Raw genomic sequence first — 19,212 nt, forward strand, 5'->3', positions numbered from 1 at the left:
TCCACGCTCCAGTCGTACACAGGGGAAACTAAACCGGTAAGAATTGATTTTGTATGTCAGAATGACTGAAAGTCTACATTAAGTTGATAGAGTTGGTGGGTGAGGAATATAATTAAAATGTGTTTCCCGGGTCATAATGCTGTAGGGAAAAAAAAAAAAAAAATGCCTGTGAAAGCAAGAAGACCCGATGTGAGGGTGACCAGGTTATTTGTCTAACGGGTCTGTATTGTTGCACGTTACCTGTTGCTGTGAATCGTTCCTGGTTTCTATTGTATCCGTTGGATGCGGCGGCTGCTAATGGAACTTAATGAGCCTCCATTACTGCCGCTCAAACTGTTCTGTTTTTGAATTAGATGAAACAGTGCACTAAATGGAGAGGCTCTAATTAAGCATATTTGGAAGGGAATATACATATATTTTGCGCTTTTCCCCTCATCATCTCTGCTCATTCTCGTTTTGCAGGTTCCAGAAGGTCAGGAAGCATTTATTAAGCTTCTGCTTGGTTACAGAAGTTGAATTCTATAGCGGAAGGAAGAAAGAGAGGGTCCCACCCCCCTATAATAAACACAGAAACTATCACCCCTTTGGTTCTTTGATTCCTGTCTGCCAGGCTCCCAGAAAGAGGAGGAGGATTTCTCAATCCATGTGACTTGGGATACATTCTAGGGAGGGGATATCGCACACTGTTTTGGGAAATGCTTGCTGCCGCCGAATGCTAAATCTTTAGAGTACAACCACTGCTTTCTGCTGCAGCCCCCACCTGAGACCGGGGATCATTTTTAATTTCTGCCTCTAGTCATGTCAGCTGTGAAACTGTTGATGAGATTCCCTTCCTTGCTGGTTTTTTTTTCCTTTTTTTAATCCTTTATTTCTGTCTATCAAAGATTTTTGTTGAGAATTTGGCCAGAATACTTACTTACCCAAATAAAAGAATAGAACAGGGAAAGAAAAGAAAGAAAAAATGTCATAAGCCAGAGCACACTGTGAAAACTTCCTTTTCCCCATTTAGTCTTTCATATGTTTTGGGGGTGCCTGGGTGCCTCAGTCGGTGAAGCATCCGACCCTTGATTTTGGCTCAAATAATGGTCTCAGAGTTGTGAGATCGAGCCCCGCCGTGTCAGGCTCTGAGCTCCGTGTAGTCTGTTTGCAATTCTCTCTCCCTCTGCCTCTCCTTCCACTCTCTCCCTCTCAAAATAAATAAAATCTTTAAAAAAAATTTATACAAGTTTTTATGTTGCGCCCCTCCCCCCATATACATCAAAAACATTTCTTCAAATAATTCAACATTATTTGTAAACATATTTTTAACTTTTGTTGTTTCTTGACTTAAAGTTTTTATACCAAATTTTGAAGTATATAATACAGAACATAACACACATCCACATCCCCATGCCTACCATCAGAAATAGCCAAAGGAAATTGCTATCAGTAATGTAAGTGTGATTTTTTTAATGACTGCCTAATATTGCATAATGTAAAGAATATCTGTTTTAGCGTAGTGAAATCATAGTCTCTTTGCGTACATTGCCTAATTGAATGTCCCAATGGTGTACCTTTGTTGCCATTGAATTATTTTAACCATTTTCTAGGCAAAAAAAAAAAAAATGTTGTTACAATGTAGATGAACTAATTTTAATTTCCATTTCTCTGCATTCCTAATGGGGTTGAATATTTTACCATATTTCCCTATCTTCTTTGTTTTATCTTTGTGAATTGTTTGTTCACATCCTTTGGAGTCTTTGTAATTTTTTCCATAACAATTTGTAAAAACTTTTTTTTTAAAAGATTTTATTTATTTATTAGAGAGACAGTACATAAGTGGGGGGAAGGGGCAGAGGGAGAAGCAGGCTCCCCACTGAGCAGGGAGCCCAATGTCTGGCTCCATCCCAGCACCCTGAAATCATGACCTGAGCCAAAGGCAGCTGCTTAACCAACTTTGCCACCCAGGTGTCCCAACAATTTGTAAAAGCTTTTGATTTTTTAAAGGATACAAACACGTCATCACATTTGTTAGAATAATTTCTAAATTACAGTTTATTTTAAAATATTTTATTTTTTGTGGGTATGAGTTTGTTTTTATATAACCAAATAGGAGATACTTTGTAATTTATTATTTTGTTAAGCTTAGAAAGCTGTATTATTTTCCTAGGGCTGCCATAATGACGTAGCAAATGTTGGGTGTCCTATAACAACAGAAATTTATTGTCTCAGAGTTCTGGAGGTTACAAGTCCAAAATCAAGAAGTTGGGAGGGCCATACTTCCTCGGATGGCCATAGTGGAGAATACTTCCTTGCCTTTTCTAGCTTCTGGCATGTACTGGTAGTCCCTGGTGTTCCTGGGCTTGTAGACCCATCACTGAAGTTGTAGGGTGAGCTTCTCTCGGTGTCCAAATTTCCCTTTTATAAGGACACCAGCCACAGTGGCTTAGGTTCTCCCTGATGACCTCATTTTTTTTTTTTAAAGATTTTATTTATTTATTTGACAGACAGAGATAACAAGTAGGCAGAGAAGCAGGCAGAGAGAGGGAGGAGGAAGCAGGATCCTTGCTGAGCAGAGATCCCGATGCAGGGCTCGATCCCAAGACTTGGGGACCATGACCTGAGCCGAAGGCAGAGGCTTTAACCCACTGAGCCACCAGGCGCCCCTGATGACCTCATTTTAACTTGATTATCTCTGTAAAGACCATGTTTCCAAATAAGGTCCTCATCTAGGAGTACTAGAGGGTTAGGACTTCAACATATCTCTTTTGAGGGGAGGTACAAAATGAAACCCATCCCCAAATAGAGATATTTAGATATACAGATAATATTCCAGCATTTCCTTCATTATTTCTCTCTGTCTCTAAGTCAGTTATCACATTTAATTGGATTCGACTTGCCATTTAACTTTTGACTTTCATAGCTGAAAATGTCTTGTGTTCCTTTTACGTAAATCAATGGCTGGACATCGTAATATTGGGTTAAAGTATTCAAAATAATTGTAAAAATTTGCCTCAGACTTTATTGGACTGTAGGACTCTTAAAATGGATTTTGTGTGAAGCTTGGGAAACCTGTTTGAACTATAGACTTGGATTTTTTTTTAAGATCTATAAATTTTTTTTCTAATCACATATTTGATTATTAATTCTGTTCCTCTCATTCTGGCTTCTTCCTCAAGATCTCCTTTCCCTATCCAGAATAACCTGGTGTTTGTCAGTAGGAGATTTTTGGATATTTGCCATGGAAATGAGTGAATGTTAATGAATACAGTAGGGCTGGTGGATGGAATATTCAAGAGAGAACTAGCAGGAAGCCTGAAACGTGGTTCCGAAATGCTGGAGAGAAATAAGGGCTAGAAAAGTAGATGCATAGGGTTTCCTCCTTGGAGTGGTAGTAGGAATTATAGGAGGCGTGACATCACCTGAGATGAGAAGACAGAAGATGACTCCCCCAACTTGGGGAAGCAGCTGAGGCTAGAGAGCCTTCTAAGGGTGGGAATAGGGTGGGAAGAAAGCAAGGCAGGTTCCCACTGGCTTAACGTGCTCATTGGTTTTCTTCCTCCCTTTACCATTAGGGTTACAGAGATGTACTTCCAAATGAAAGAAATGAATGAAAAAGTGTCTTTTATAAAGGACTCTTTACTGTCCTTGGACAGCCAAGTGGGACACCTGCAGGACCTCTCTGCCCTGGCAGTGGATACCCTGAAATTCCTTTCTGCTGTTGACACCTTACAAGAGGATGAGGCTCTCCTGGCCAGCAGCAAGCAGTCGACGTGCAGAAAACTGCCACACAGCTGGAGTAACGTCATCTGTGTCGGGGTTCCAGGCAGCACGGAGATCTCTGCGGAGAAGAAATACCAGTATTATAGCATGCCTCCCTCTTTGCTGCGGAGCCTGGCCAGAAGCCAGCACACCCCGACAGTGCAGAAGGGGCCCCTGCTTGAGATCACAGACAGTCAGAGAGAGGCTTCGAATGTAAGAGATGAGCAGGAAAAGCATGAAACAGGAACCGCTTTCATGGCTTCTGGGGTGTCCCTTGACGGGCAAGCACAGCCAAAGCATGGCCAGTTTCTCCTGGTCCCTTCTTATCTCAGGCAAGCTCCTTTTCCTGCACAAACGGACTTGCCTCTGTTCAGACCATCCGTGGAAGCTGGTGCAGATGTGCTGGCGACCAAACAGGTGGCCCAGAGCGAGGTCCCTGTTCGTCTGACTTGGCCGAGCCCCGGTGTCTCAGCTCAGGACTCCGTGCCCAAACCCGAGGCACAGCACGGATCATTCGCTCGGAGGCCAGCCAGACAAGACAAGGGGGAGCAAGTTCTGCCCACTTTGATGTGCACGTCTCCGCCAGTGAAAGTGACCTCCCTCCCTTCCCAAGGCGACAGCGTGGGAACTGCGGGTGGATATGTGAACTGGGCGTTTTCCGAAGGTGATGAAACTGGCGTGTTTAGCGTCAGGAAGAAATGGCAGACCTGCCTGGCCTCCACTTGTAACAGCGACTCTACAGAGAGCAGCCAAGGCCAGAGGCAGATCCGAGCTAGATCCCTCTCTCAGCACGCATCAAACTTGGCCCACAGTAGTGACTGCTCAGCCACGGGACGGTGGCTGCAGCCAAACACGTCCTTTTGGATCAGTCCTTTCCGCAGAGATAGGCCCTTCACGCGGAGTCATAGTTGGAGATTCCACAAGGAGGAGAAACTGAAGATCTCTAAGATTAAAAGTAAGAAGTGAACATTTTTGTCCGTTTGTTTAAAAACTAAAAATGCAACAAGGTGGGACCAGGGAGGGAGACAAACCATAAGAGACTCTCAATCTCAGGAAACAAACTGAGGGTTGCTGGGGTGGGGGGGAGGGTTGCTGGGGGACGGACATTGAGGAGGGCGTGTGCTGTGGGGAGTGCTGTGAAGTGTGTAGGACTCAGGATTCACAGACCTGTACCCTGAAGCAAATAATACATTATATGTTAATAAAAATTTTAGGGGTGCCTGGGTGGCCCAGTGGGTTAAAGCCTCTGCCTTCGGCTTAGGTCATGATCCTAGGGTCCTAGGATCGAGCCCTGCATTGGACTCCCTGCTCAGCAGGGAGCCTGCTTCCCTTCCTCTCTCTCTGCCTACTTGTGATCTCTAATAAATAAATAAATGAATGAATGAATGAATGAATGAATGAATAATCTTCAAGTGCGTATGTACTAAAAGATTAAAAAAGGTTTTTTTTAAAAACTCTTAAATTACTAAATTCTGTGCATTACTAGTATTTTTAAAAAGCGGATCACCTTCGACTATATCCTCATTCTTCCCATTCTCAGTTATCTGTAGAGCAAAATGGCTCCCTGAGCAATCTTAAACCTCTTTTGCTAACCCTTTCCCTTACAGATCTTTCAAGATCCTCAGAAATGGGGCAGTCAGCATGGATCAAAACAAAAATGCTGATCAGGGATAAGAGGTCATCAAAGAAAAAGAAGAAAACACAAGGGCTGCAGGTGCCAGTAAGTGTGTTTTATGTCGTTGGCCATCGAGGTAGTCGCCTGTCTTAGCTCTGTTTCTCTGGAGTGTCAGGTGTCCGGCACACTACAAAATGGTCCTGTACTGGAAGGAGTAAAGACATAAATGTAAGAGTCATCAGAGTGGATCTGCCACAGCTCATTTATCAGCTCACATGTTCAAGGACACTTGTGTTATTTTCAGTTTTGGGCTATTCCAAACAAAGCTGTTATGAACATTTGTGCATAAGTCTTTGTGTGGACATATGTTTCAGTTTCTCTTTGGTAAATATTTAGTAGTAAGCATGTCAGAGTCATATGGTAAGTATTTGTTTAATTTTAGAAGATACTTCCAAACTGCTTTTCAAAGTGGCTGTACCATTTTGTTTATGAGGAGTGGCTTATGAGTGTTCCAGCGGTCCACGTTCTCACCAATCCTTAGTATGCTGGGTCTTTTTTTTTTTTTTTTTTAAGATTTTATTTATTTGTTTGATAGAGATCACAAGTAGGCAGAGAGGCAGGCAGGCAGAGGAAGCGGGCTCCCCGCCAAACAGAGAGCCTGATGCGGGACTTGATCCCAGGACCCTGAGATCATGACCCGAGCCGAAGGCAGAGACTTAACCCACTGAGCCACCCAGGCACCCTACTGGGTCTTTTTAACTTTAGCCATAGCTGGGGGTATGGAGTGGGATCTCCTGGTGATTTCATTTGCATTTCTGGAATGACGAGTGCTGGGAGGTATCATTTATGTGCTTTTTTGGGTCACCCATATATCATTTTTGGCGACCTGTCTGTCTGAATATTTTGACTACTTTTAAAAATTGGGTTGTCTTATTCGGTTGTGAGAATTTTTCTAGATTTAAGTCCATTGTTGGATATATGTTTTGCAAATATTTTCTCTTGGTGGCTTGCCTTTTCCTTTTCATAAATGTTCCTTGAAGTGAATACATTTTTTGTTTTGATGAAGTCCACTTCTTTTTTTTTTTTTTGAGTCTGTGCTTTTTGTACCCTATTTAAGAAAATTTGCAAAATCCAAGATCACGGAGATTTTCTTTCATGTTTTCTCCTACATGCTTCATAGTTTTGGCTCTGATGTTTAGGTCTAGTACCCATTCTGAGTTACCTTTTGTAGCTGGCGAGAGGTGAGGAGTGAAGTCCCTCCTTCTTACCCTTTTTCTCCCCCGCGCCTTTATTGCTTTGTTCCTTCCTTCCTCCTGCCCGCCCTCCATTCCTTCCTTGAATGCAAATACCAATTTTTCCCCTACCATTTTCTGGTAAAAAGGTTGTCTTTCTCCTATAGAGTTGCCTTGACATCTTTGTCAAAAATTAATTGACCATGGAATCCATAACATGGATGGATCTATTTCTGGATCTGTTCTGTTCCATTTATCTGCACGTCTGTCTTTATGGTATTACCATACTGTCTTGAATACTGTATTTTATATCAAATACTGAAATCATGTAGTGTAGCTCTGCCAGAATTTTTCTTCCTTTTCAAAGTGATTTTTTGTTTTGTTTTGTTTTTTTTGTCTTGTTTTTTGGCTATTCTAGTTTCTTTGCATTTCCACATATATTTAGAATCAGCTGTACAGTTTTTACAGAGAAGCCTGCTGGGGTGAGTGGAATTGCTTGGGGACAGTTGGCATCTTAACAGTAATAAGTTTTTTGATCCATGAACATGCTATGTCTATTTATTTAGAAATTCCTCAATTTCACTCAGTAATATTTTGTAGTTTTCAGTGTACAGTTTTTTGGTTTTTTTTTTAAGATTTCTTATTCATTTGAGACAGAGAGAGAGCCTGAGCAGGGGAGAGAGGCAGAGGGAGAGGAAGAAGCAGACTCCTTGCTGAACAGGGAGCCTAACATGTGGCTTGATCCCAGGATTCTGGGATCATGAGCTGAGACACAAGCAGATGCTTAACCATCTGAGCCACCCAGGTGCCAGAAGTGTTCAGTTCTTGCCCATGTTTTTAAAAATGTCTCCCTAAGTACTTAATATTTTTTATTTTATTATAAATGTAATTATAAAAAATTTCTGATTATTTGTTGGTGGTAGGTACAAATAAATATGTTTTAAAGATTATTTATTCGAGGGCACCTGGGTGGCTCAGTGGGTTAAAGCCTCTGCCTTCAGCTCAGGTCATGATCCCAGGATCCTGGGATTGAGCCCCACATTGGGCTCTCTGTTCCACGGGAAGCCTGCTTCCCCTCTCTCTCTTCCTGCCTCTCTGCCTACTTGTGATCTCTGTCTGTCAAATAAATAGAATCTTTAAAGATTATTTATTCGAGAGAGAAGGGGAGAGAATCTTTGAGCAGACTGCCTGCTGAGCACAGAGCCCAACACAGTCTGATCCATGACCCTGAGGTCATGACCTGTGCTGAAACCAAGAGTTGGATGCTTAACTGACTGAGCTGCCCGGGTGCTCATATATATAGAGAGAAATATATTTTTCTAAAATATTGGTTTTATATACTACAACCTTACTAAACTTGCTAATTTATTTGAGTAGGTTTTGTTCCTTCTCTAGAACTTTCTATGTAAATGGTCATGTTAACTACACATGAAGATAGTTTCACTTTTCAGATGTACTTTTTACCTTTCAAATCCACACATATTTTATTTATCTTTCTTGCCTTATTACACTGGCTAGAATCTCTAGTATAATATTGAATAAAAGTGGCAAAAGCTGATATGCTTCCTTTTCTCTGCTCTTAGGAGGAGAAAGCATTTAGGCTTTTACCAGTAAAAACCATGTTATCTGTAGCTCTTTTTGTAGATGCCCTTTATCAAAAGAACTTCCCTTCTACCCCTAGTTTCTGAGAATTTTTGTCATTAATAAGGGTTAGCATTTGTCAAATGCTCTTTCTGTACTTCCTGATACAATTAGATGGTTTTTCCTTTTTACTATGTTAATATGATTAATTATAATAATTTATAATATAGAAGCACTGTTTAGAATATTAAGTCAGCCTGGTTAGGATGAAATCTGCTTGACCATGATGTATTATCTTTTTTGTATGCTATATTTATTTTTCTAAAATCTTACTGATATTTCTTGCATCTGTATTCTTGAAGAATATTTGTCTGTCGATCTTTTGTAATGTCTTGGTCTGATTTTGGTATCAGGGTGATACTGGGCTTAGTGATTGAGTTGGGAAGTATTCCCTCTTCAGTTTTCTAGGTGAGTTTGTATAGAACAGATACCATTGCAATTCTTATTATTTGGTAGAATTAACCAATGAAACTATCTTTTGGGGAAAGTTTTTAGCTATAAATTCATGTCTGTAATAGATGCAGGACTGCATATTCAGGTTATCTGATTCATCTTCAGTGAGCTTTGTTTGTATTTTTCAAAGAATTTGTCCATTTCATTTACGTTGTTGAATTTATTGGCATCTAGTTTTTTATAATATTCTTTTCTTATCCCCTTATTGTCTTTGGGGTCTGTAGTGACATCACTTCTCTCATTCATAATATTCTATATTTGCATTTCTCTGTTTCATGTTTAGTTTGGTTGCTGGCTTATCTGCTTTAGTGATCTTTCAAAGAACCAGTTCTTGGTTTTATTGATTTGTCTCTGAATACTGTTTTATTGATTTCTGCTCTTCATTATTTCTTTTGTTCAATTTGGTTTTATTTTGCTTTGTTTTTTTTCTAGTTTGTTTAGAAGCTTTAGTCATTGATTTGAGACTGTCATCTTTTCTAATATAGGCATTTAGTGCTATGAAATTCCCTCTAATCATTGTGTTAGCTATATCCCACAAATTCCAATATGTTATGCTCACATTTTCACTTAGTGAATCTTTTAATTTATTATTAGGAAGCTTTAGATCCGAGTTAGTAATTCCATAGGGCTTCATCTTTCATGATCTTAATGCCCTGCTTCATTTTTCCGCATAGTAATCTGGATACATTTTTAAAAGCACCTCAGCTCTTTTTAGAATGAGAAGAAGAAGCAAAGAAAGAAGTATTAAGACAATTATGTAAAATTACCTTTTGCAGGGAGAGATTTAGCTTGTAAAGAGACTCTTTTACAGGGAAAATGTTATGAGTTGCTGGAATCTTATGAAATATGAATTTAGTGGATTTGTTTTTTGCAATAGTTAAAGTGGCCAGAAATTAACTAGAATTTAAACTAGGGTTAGGTACTAATAACTTGAACTTGTTTATTGCTTGGTATTTTGTCAATTTATCGCATTTCTTCTCTGTCCCTGGTTTGTCCACGTGGAAGCCATTATTGTTGGCTACCTGTTACTTTAATGACAAAGGGAATGGGGTTCACAGACATTAAATGATTTACTCAAGTTCACGTAACTTCTAAGTGATGGGTCTAGAATTCCAATACAAGTTCTTTTTGATCCAAGCCTATGTTTTTTTGGTCTATGCCACTGGTTCTCAAATTATGGTCTTCTATCAGCAGTGATAGCATTACTTGGGAACTTACTAGACATTCAAATTCTTTCTCCCTCTAGGCCTAATGAATCATGGATCTTAGAGGTGGGACCTGGTGGTCTGTGGTTTAGCATAGCTTTGAGTGATTCTGCTGCATAGTCAAGTTTGATGACTGCTGCCCCCTACCCTGGTTCTCAGTCATGACAACAAATAGTAATCACCTGGTGCTTGTGTCCTGCCAGCTTGACTAATGGGAGTTTTGAAAGCTTTCCAGTTGATTCTAATGTGCAGCCAATGTTAACAACCACTGCTACTCACCATAGTACCTCTATGAGTCACATTAATGACTCAGAATGTTTTCAGATTAATGTCACTGGGTTCCAACAATCGTCTTTCTCTCCAGGTCATAAAGGTTGACACCTGCTCTCAAAATGACAAGCTGGATTCAGAGCCAGGGGAAAGGAACCTCTCAGAAGAAGAGACCTGTAGCAAGAACTGGCTCACAGTATCCCAATTTAGTCAGATAAGTATGTAACAGTCTACTCTTGGATCTCAAAAAGTTTGGGAAAGTTTCCTCATTGTGTTCCCAGACCACTGGTGGTCCCTGCTTTTCTTTCAAGTGGAGATGGGGGAATGAGAGGGTGGCAGTATCCATTTAGAAACATAACTCTTTTTGATTTTTAATTTTTATGAAAACTATGGAAACTATTTCATTCGTTTAATGGAATAGTTGTTGGGATCCAGAAAAATTAAGGTTCAGTCAGTTTCATATTCAGAGCTGTTAAATCTGGCTCAGGGATTTTTCATTTAGTATGATGTATGGAGTGGGGTTGTCTCATGTTATAAATTCTCAAGGTTCATGAAACGTTGATATGAACCCTTACACAGAACTCGGTGGGATGAGTTGTGGTTGGTTATTTATTACTCTTGACATATAGTATTTATTCCATGGGCAAGTATCCCTTAATGGTGGTTCATATAGGAGAAAAGATGGATCAGCTGGCTACAAATGAAAACTCTGAGGTAGGCAAAGAGTGTGAAATAAGCCTGGACAAGTAGGATAAGGCCAAATTATGAACAGAATTGGGAGCAACGGTCAGAACTTTGAACTTCTTTTGTTACATGGTAAGAGATCATTACCAGCTCTTTTTTTTAAAAAAAAATTATTTTCTTTCACACCTTTGAGGTTTATTCTTACTTAGGCAAAGCCCTGTGCAACTGTTTGACAGGCAGCCTCCCATCCAGGGATGTGGGGACCATGTTCTGACCATGCTGCAGCTCTGTCATGCATGTTCAATGTGGGGCTTCCAAGATCTCTGCAGGGCATCTCTGTGGATGCCATGGCAAGACAGAATGCAGTTAATATCTATATTTTATTTATCCATTAATTAGTGGACACTTGGGTTGTTCCCCCATCTTGGCCACTATGAACAATACCGTCATGAGTGTGTGTGTGCAAATCTCTTCTTTGATGTGGTCTCTTCCCTACCTTTCTTTGTGGGGTTTGTTCTACCAGTCTTCAGGTCAATTTTTGGAGTATTTAGGATACTCCTAGTTGTATCTAGTTATCTAGTTATCTAGATAGTTATCTAGTTGTATTTATGGGAAGAGGCAAGGCTTGGGTCCTCCCTCTCTATCACCATCTTCCTCACACTCCCTCTTACTAATTTTTAAACAGAAGGAACTATGTGATCAGGTCTCATAAATATTTACAATTACTTGAAATACTGAAGTTAAGGTAAAATAGACACTGTATTGAAATCTATGTTATTATGCTTCTTTAAAACCTTGCTTTGTCTTATGGTTGGTGGTTTTCAACCAAGGGCCAATTTTGTACACATCCCACCTCTCTTTCCTGGGACATTTGACAATGTCTGAAGACTTTTGGTTATGACAACAAAGGGAGGTACAGGTATTCTTGACTTCTAGTGGGTAGAGGCCAAAGATGCTGCTAAACATCCCACTACAATGCATGAGATGGTCTCTTTCCTCCCGAAAAGAAACTAGCCAGAACAAAATGTCAGTGCCAAGGTTGAGAAACCCTGATTTATATTTGAAAATACTCAATTGTCTGTTAAATCTCTGTGAATCAAATGGACTCTAAGCTGAAAGAGACATTAGAAATTAAATTATTCAGAACCCCCTTAACCTACAGATATAACTAGAGAGCTTAATTATTGTCTTGCCTTAAAGCACACAGTTTATAAGAGCCTACAGTACGGAATAAACCCAAATACCATACCTGAAGATACGATTCTAGGACCAGTTGCCAATGTATTCATTTTATTTATAAATGTTTATTTATAATCTGATATTTAAGTTGTATGTTTTTCTTAAATTATTCAAGTCCTTTTTTTATCGAGATATAATTGACGTATTAGTTTTATGTGTACAACATGATTTGGTGTGTGTGTATGTGTATGTATGGAGTGAAATGATTTCTACAAGTTAAGTCTTTTGCATAGTTACAATTTTTTCCCTTGTAATGAGGATGTTCAAAGATTCCTTCTTTCAGCAACTTTCAAATATACACTATTGTTAACTACAGTCACCATGCTGTACATTACTTCCCAGGACTGACTTATCTTACAGTTGGGAGTCTGTACCTGAGACCGCCTTCACCCATTTCACTCGCCCCCCAACTCCCGAGTTGTTTCTTTCCAGTGACTTTCAAATAGAAAAAGATGCAGGTGGCAGGAGGGTTCTGGGAAAGAATCTTAAGTCTGATGATTAGAAAGAAGATGTAGGGAAATAGGCTGACTCCAGGTGCCTAGTTAATCTGAGGAGACCAGGAGGCCCACTGTCTACCTGTCTACTGTCCACTAGGAAAAGTATATTTTTAACTTTTCCTAAAGGTATTTTAATTTTAGTTTTGCACTCTCATTGAAGCCATATTGATCATACCTTTACAATATTATAAAAATGTCATATGACATTTTGTGATTTTTCTCCCAATAGATTTTTTGCACTGTGTGTGTATGTGTGTGTGTGTGTATTTTTGGCAAAAAAAAAAATTATTAGAGAAAAAAATGACTGCTCTTATTTCTTATCCTCCTACATTTAGCCTGGGACTCTTAAGCATTATTCTCAGAATTAATCTAGATCAATAATTTAATTATTATTGGGCAGCTACTACACGCCAGTAATGCTGCAAGTACTGGTATAAAAACTAACGACAATAATGATCCTTGCCATCCTTTTTAAGAAAGAGCTGAAAACGAAACATGTCGTCTGGCATTCTTTTCTGTCTTTTGTTTTTGTTTTATTTTTTTCGGGTAGCCTACTATGATGCTTCATGCAGTTGTTAAGGAAGGTTGCCCTAACACTTTGGAATGAAAATTTCATGTGTTTTACATAAAGCATGGACAATAGGGTGTAGGAGAACAATTTGGAGTGAAAATTTCATGTGTTTTACGTAAAGCATGGACAAAAAAGATTCACTAAAGGTGTCCTTCTGTAGGGAGGACTCAAGTTACAGATCACTTAGTGCTTGACTTTGATTAGAGAGCATAAATTATTATAAATGTAAAGGAAACTACTGGCGAATAGAAATACTGTAGAATATATAGCTTTCAACCACTTGAGGAAAAAAAGGACAAAAGAATCTTGGTAACACTTGCTAAAAAGAGAAAAAGAAGCTATATTCAAATTTAGATGAATGCACTATGTTCAGATCTTTCTATTTAGGAATGTGATTTGAATGTAACACATTTTCAAGCATTCTCTAATTTTTTTCCTTTCTTTTAACAAGGTCTAGAACCCTCTATATTTCAGAAAATGAAAATGAAAGAAATGGAACAGCATGTTCTCCAAGTCAGTGATTATCTAAAGCAGTCGCAAGAGGTAAAAACATCTTATTTGATATTAAAAAAAAAATCTTATACGCACTTCTGTAACTCCTTGACTGTGTCTGTTTTACCTTTATGACCCTTAATTGGCTTTTACTTTTTATTGGTACTACATTTAAATCCTTGCTTTGAATATACACTCAGATTTTTTTCTACTCCCCTTCAGCCCCACCCCCACCCTTTTTTTCTTCTCTTGTTGGTTTTCCTCCGTTCAGTTGATTGTCCACCAGTAATTCATCATGAGTGTTTTTAGCCTGAAAGATAAATAAGTCAGGAATTTTTGAAAATGTGCTAAAGTTTGTGAATGTTGCCAGGTGGAAGAAACATAGGTATCTTCAATCTGCTTTCAGGGGTGGGGCTAGAGTCAACCGATCGAAACCCCTGGGAGGCAGATTGAGCCCAATTTGAGCTGGAGCTTTTAGCAACTGGAGCTTTCTAAGGATGGGATGGTTTATTTCCTGAAGTAGGAAGCCCTTCGCTTGGTGTGGTTTGGCAAACAGACGGAGCCGGCCTTTCTGCAGACTTGCTGCAGGGGATTTGGGCATTGCCGCGTGTAGGGGCCTCCAACACTGAGGGTCTGTGATGTTACAGCCTGTGTTCCTTACCGTCTGCAAATATGTGCTCGCTTTCCTGCCATCGACCGTGTGGGAAGCATGAGATCTAACTGTGGCCATGGTTTGGACATTATTTCAATGAACTCAGAAACTCTGTCCACATCACCTACATTAAAAGCCTCATGAATGTGATCTGTGGAAGGTTCAAACTAAAATGTAAGACTGCTTGGAGGGGAGTGGAGGCAAGAACCTGTCTGCCATTCCCAGGTTTCAGGGCCAGGTATGGTAATTAACCTCTGAGCTTCGTTAGCTGTGTCTCTAATATGGGACCAGTGCCATCCTTGGGAGATTATTGGTCGTGGATAACAAAAATAGGACCACGGGAAGTACCTAGAGTGATGCCTGGAATGTAGTAGGTTTCAAGAAGTCATAGTTGAGTCTACCTAGGAATTGGTGAGAATGATAAATTCCAAGTAATGTTATTCTAAGTAATTATCCACCGAAACAACAGTGTCCTGATAGAGGACATAGGGATATAATGATTGATGTTTCTTGTCAACCTAGACCTTCCTTCCTTCTTTCCTGTCATTAACTGTTCACACTCATTTCTGTATATTGTGTTTCCTCTGGGATGTCCCCATGTAAGTAATTTCATCCTGTTAAAGTCAGGATCACACTGAATTGTTCAGAGATTGTGCTGACATTATACATCTTTCTAACTTGAGTTTACTGCATCCAGTGAAAGAGAAATACTGAGTTAGAGGAGATGGGTTGGAGAGCTGGGGGAGGGCGGAGAACTATCCCCTTCAAGGTGTGTGTTTTTGCAAATGTTATTACTGGAAGCCTGGGGTGGGTGAGTGTTGGGTGAACAGGTAATGACCTTTCCCTTCTGCTCAGGATCCGAGCAGAAACTCTTCGTGGAGCTCCAGGAGCACGGCCCTCAATAGGAACTCCCCGTGAGTATTTTGCAGTGTCTGTTTTTAAGCATCATTGGCTTCTATTTTTTTTAAGCCTGATTTGTAACAGAGGTTTAATTGGGTCGGAAAAAGAGGGAAAAGAAAGTGTTTCCAATGACAATATTTTCCTTTTGTCGTAAGACAAAACTTGTTATTCTCCAAGTTTTCCCGTTTCTGGCAATAAGATCCCACCTCAGTGCCTTCTAAGAAAATAATAAAACAGGTACTCCCCACAGCAGATTAAGCATTTGTCTTTTCAATGTCAAAAAAGCACACGCGGAATCATGAGTTTCCCATCTTTTCTGACAGATAAGATTGTGACATTTGCATTCAGGAATAGGAACAAGCCTGTCTGGCTGAAAGAAAAAGATTGAAGACCAGATAGTTCTAAAAAATTTTTTTCCAAATTTTTAATTTCAGTTTTTGAGGTTGATCTTTTTCATTTTTGGTTTCTCATGAGCATCCCAAGTGTCTGTCAAAGCAGTCACCGTTCAAGGATGGAGACAAAACAGAGGGAAGACAGGGACCAGAAGAGAGGGGAACTAGAGAACCCCCATGGTGTAGGCTAGAGTTTTTCCCTGGAATTTTATTTATTCAGAGAAACGAAGTTGGAAAACCAGCCAAGCAGAATGATTCTGTTTGGTTCGTAGTATTTTCTGGACCTTTCTAGTTAACATCATCAAAGGATCCTTCTGGCTCTGGGGCCCGAACTCAAAGCCGTCTTCTGTATGAAGGGCCAGTTGATACCAGGCAAGTGGAATGTGACTTCCAGTCTGCAGCCAGCTCCATTCGAGGTGGCCTTTCAAAGTTGTTTGTTTTTTTCTGGAACTCCCATCCAGGTCTCTGTGTGCAAGCCTGCCTCTAGACCTCGGGTGCACATGACTTTCCCCTCCCAGAGGTTCGGTAGTGGGGCTCATGCCGAGTGGTGGGTTATTGCAGCATGAAATTAAACAATAATTGTAATTGTACTCTCTTCCCTAAGGACCTTCAATACCAGAGATACTCTTTGAATGCGTTTATTCAGACTTGCCCATGGCCACTTGTGCACTTGAGCAGGGCAAGTGACAATTTACAGAGAGCTAATCTCAGCCTGTGAACATTTAGGGGCCACGTGGGCTAATGAAACTGATTTGTAGGCTTGTCCAGAGACATTCGCAGACTCATTTGTAGGCATCTGTTTTGCATAGTTCAGGAACCCTTTTGTTTAATTGATCCGGAACAACACAAACACGGTTAAATCTTATATGTGTCGTGTGATCATATAGCTAATTAAAAACAAAACCAACAACTGTTTTTCGACTAGCTTAGGGCATGCACAGTAAGTGAATTATATGCATATGCGGTGCTCACTTTTTTATGAAAATAATTGTAGGGTTGCAAACCATTTCTCTGTTGATAGAGGTAGAGGTCAAATGACACTTCTCTTTCAAAGAAAGTCTACATACATACACGCATACATACACATGGACGTACAGACTCTGTATTGTTACTGTTGTACTTATTTTTCCTTTCTTATTTGTCACTGAAAAATTTAAAGCAGTTTCTAAACAACTTCAATTTTTCATACAGGTTGAGAAGTTCAAATGGAATTGACAGTAAGTTTTTTATATTTAAAGATGTTATTTTTTTAAAATCTCATTAATAGCAAGGTTGCCTCTCCTACTGAGATTTCTGCAGTCCTTGAAATTCTGTATGTGATTTTTGTCTACCGTAGGAAGTAGAAAGTTCAGTAGAAAAGTAGGAAGTTGATGGTCTTCACATAAATCAGAATTGATGTCTGGTTTACAGTTCTGGTTTTTTTTTTAATTGCCCATTTCAGACAGTGATTTTCCAGTTTTCTGTGAGTGAGAGTGTTCCCACTGAGTTCACTTCGACTGTTCAGCAAGTCTGTTTGTCTGTTACATACCGCTCACGAAGAGCCCTTCGTCTAGTATGTGGATACCTTTTCCTGTATGGCTTCCGTAGAACTCTGTGCCCCAAGTGGCTGAGTAAGGCTTGGTCATAGGAGACAACTCCCTGGCAAAGCCACTGTCAAGGCTGTTCTCAAACTTGACCACACTCTACAAGCTCCTTTTCAGGTTCTTGACCTCTTGACGCTGATTGGGCCCCTTCTCTTCCCCAGCCCTGTGTGTCTCGCTCTCTCTGGTTCCCAGTCATCAGCTTTGCCTCCATCCTGCCCCGACCCCATCCTTAGGAGCTGTGTTGCTCTGGCCCATGGCTTCTGCCTTAGAGCCTCTAATATTTATTTTCCCATGTAAAAAGTTTTGCCCTTGATTTTATGCTAGCTTTCGGGTGGGTCTCTCTCCCTTTGTACTTTCCTGTGTTCCCACTGGAGTTACATTTCTGAACAATGATTCATCACTTACATCCAGGTTTCCAGTGGCTTCCCATTACCTACAGGATAGGCTGCAAATCCCTTCATCTTTCTCCGGCGTCAGTGAGGGCCCTCATCCAAATATACAGGCTCGTGTTCATTCTTCCACTCAACATTTCTACCCTGAGGAATATGACAACCTACCTATCTGTCCCTTCCCTTGGGTGTCTACAGGCATCTCAAACCAGATGCGCTACCTCCTGCCTCACCCGTCTTAGGAAATGGCGACTCCATCCTTCCAGTTGCTGAGGCCAAGGTCTTGCCGTCATACTCGATGCCCATTTTCCCACAGCTCCACGTCCAAACCATCGGTATCCTCCAAAATATATCAAGAACCTGATCACTTGGCTACCTTCACGTACCACTCTTCATTTCCTCCGTGGATTACAGGCTGACCTCCAAACTATTGCTCTCTGAGGGGCGATTTCCAGAGCGCAGTCAGAATAACACTTTGAAACTGAAAGTCAGATCAAGTCACTCTTCTGCTCATGTGGCGTCTAATGTCACTCTGTAAAAGTCCAGATGTGGTCTACAAAGCCCTGTTGATCTACTGCTCCTCCTCCAGCTCTCCAACCTCATGTCCTCTCAGCACAGCCCACTCTGGCCACACTCTCCATGGTCCTGCCTCAGGGCATTTGCACCTGCTGTCACTCTGCCTGGAATTTTGCATCATTTTTCCATATGACTTATCTGTCTCTCCCTTTGGGCCTATGCTCATATTTCACCTTTTCACAGAGGCTTTGACTTGCCATCCTTAAAATAATAACCTTTCTCCCACTTTCTAGCCCTCTAACTTGATATATATGTAATACTATATGTACTATATATTTACTTTATTTTCTCTTTCTTCTCACTAAAAGGTAGCCAGAGATTGTGTCTGTTTTTACACTGGTCTTTTTCTTAAGCACCTAGTAGGTGTTGAATAAATACGTGTTGGATGAATGTGAACAAATCCTCACAGCTCCTTAAACGAGCCGGGATTGAAACTCAGCATTATCAGATTCAGATGCCCACACTCTTTAAGAATATCACGTTGTTTGTCTATGAAGGTTTCATAAGCCTCTGTGTACATCTCTGGTCTGTTACCTAGCCAGCTGTGTTGTAACTATAGTTCACAGGTGCTTAGCTCCCAGTATTTCACATTTTCTTTTTTTCTAGGGTGGGAGCCACAACTTACTCAGATCTGTCCTGGCTAGCAGGACCTAAAGCGGGAGCTGAATATGTTTTTATTTTTTATTATTGAATGGATTCAAAAAGAAAGGGCCTTTTCTGCTGATCTTACTTTTTACGAAGCACCCCCAGAGGAAGGGATTTTTGTTCCTTTCCTTATCCGGCAACAAGAAGCCAGTGAGATCTGTGAAATTGGGTTCATTATACTGCTTCCTCTACTAGGTATAAAGCAGGTACTACCATGAGACTAAAGCTCTCCACTTTAATTTTAATTTTATGAAATGGCAAAACTGTTGCAAGGGATTTCTCTGGAGACTTGTACTTTAGGACTTGAGCAGATAGAGGAGAACGAGTTAAGCCTGCAGGAGGTGAGCCCATCAAACAAGTCCCTTGGTGTCCTAGTCTCCGCCCACTCCTTTGTTTCTGGTACATGCCTCTTAATTTGTTTTCATCACTTTGTTG

At 40.3% G+C, this 19,212-nt stretch overlaps 1 protein-coding gene across 3 annotated transcripts in view; it reads left to right on the forward strand.

Moving 5' to 3' along the window:
* The window catches only part of TRPM6 (transient receptor potential cation channel subfamily M member 6), a 166,239-nt gene that overhangs the window by 124,673 nt on the left and 22,354 nt on the right, over nucleotides 1-19,212 (forward strand). For all 3 annotated transcript variants that reach the window (XM_059142330.1, XM_059142327.1, XM_059142328.1), the window contains exons 26-31: nucleotides 3,555-4,696; nucleotides 5,349-5,461; nucleotides 10,252-10,375; nucleotides 13,600-13,691; nucleotides 15,148-15,206; nucleotides 16,776-16,801. In XM_059142330.1, coding sequence (XP_058998313.1) covers nucleotides 3,555-4,696; nucleotides 5,349-5,461; nucleotides 10,252-10,375; nucleotides 13,600-13,691; nucleotides 15,148-15,206; nucleotides 16,776-16,801 — 1,556 coding nt within the window. The remainder of the gene's footprint in view (nucleotides 1-3,554; nucleotides 4,697-5,348; nucleotides 5,462-10,251; nucleotides 10,376-13,599; nucleotides 13,692-15,147; nucleotides 15,207-16,775; nucleotides 16,802-19,212) is intronic.

Source organism: Mustela lutreola, chromosome 12 (genome assembly GCF_030435805.1).
Source record: "Mustela lutreola isolate mMusLut2 chromosome 12, mMusLut2.pri, whole genome shotgun sequence".
NCBI classification, from domain to species: domain Eukaryota; kingdom Metazoa; phylum Chordata; class Mammalia; order Carnivora; family Mustelidae; genus Mustela; species Mustela lutreola.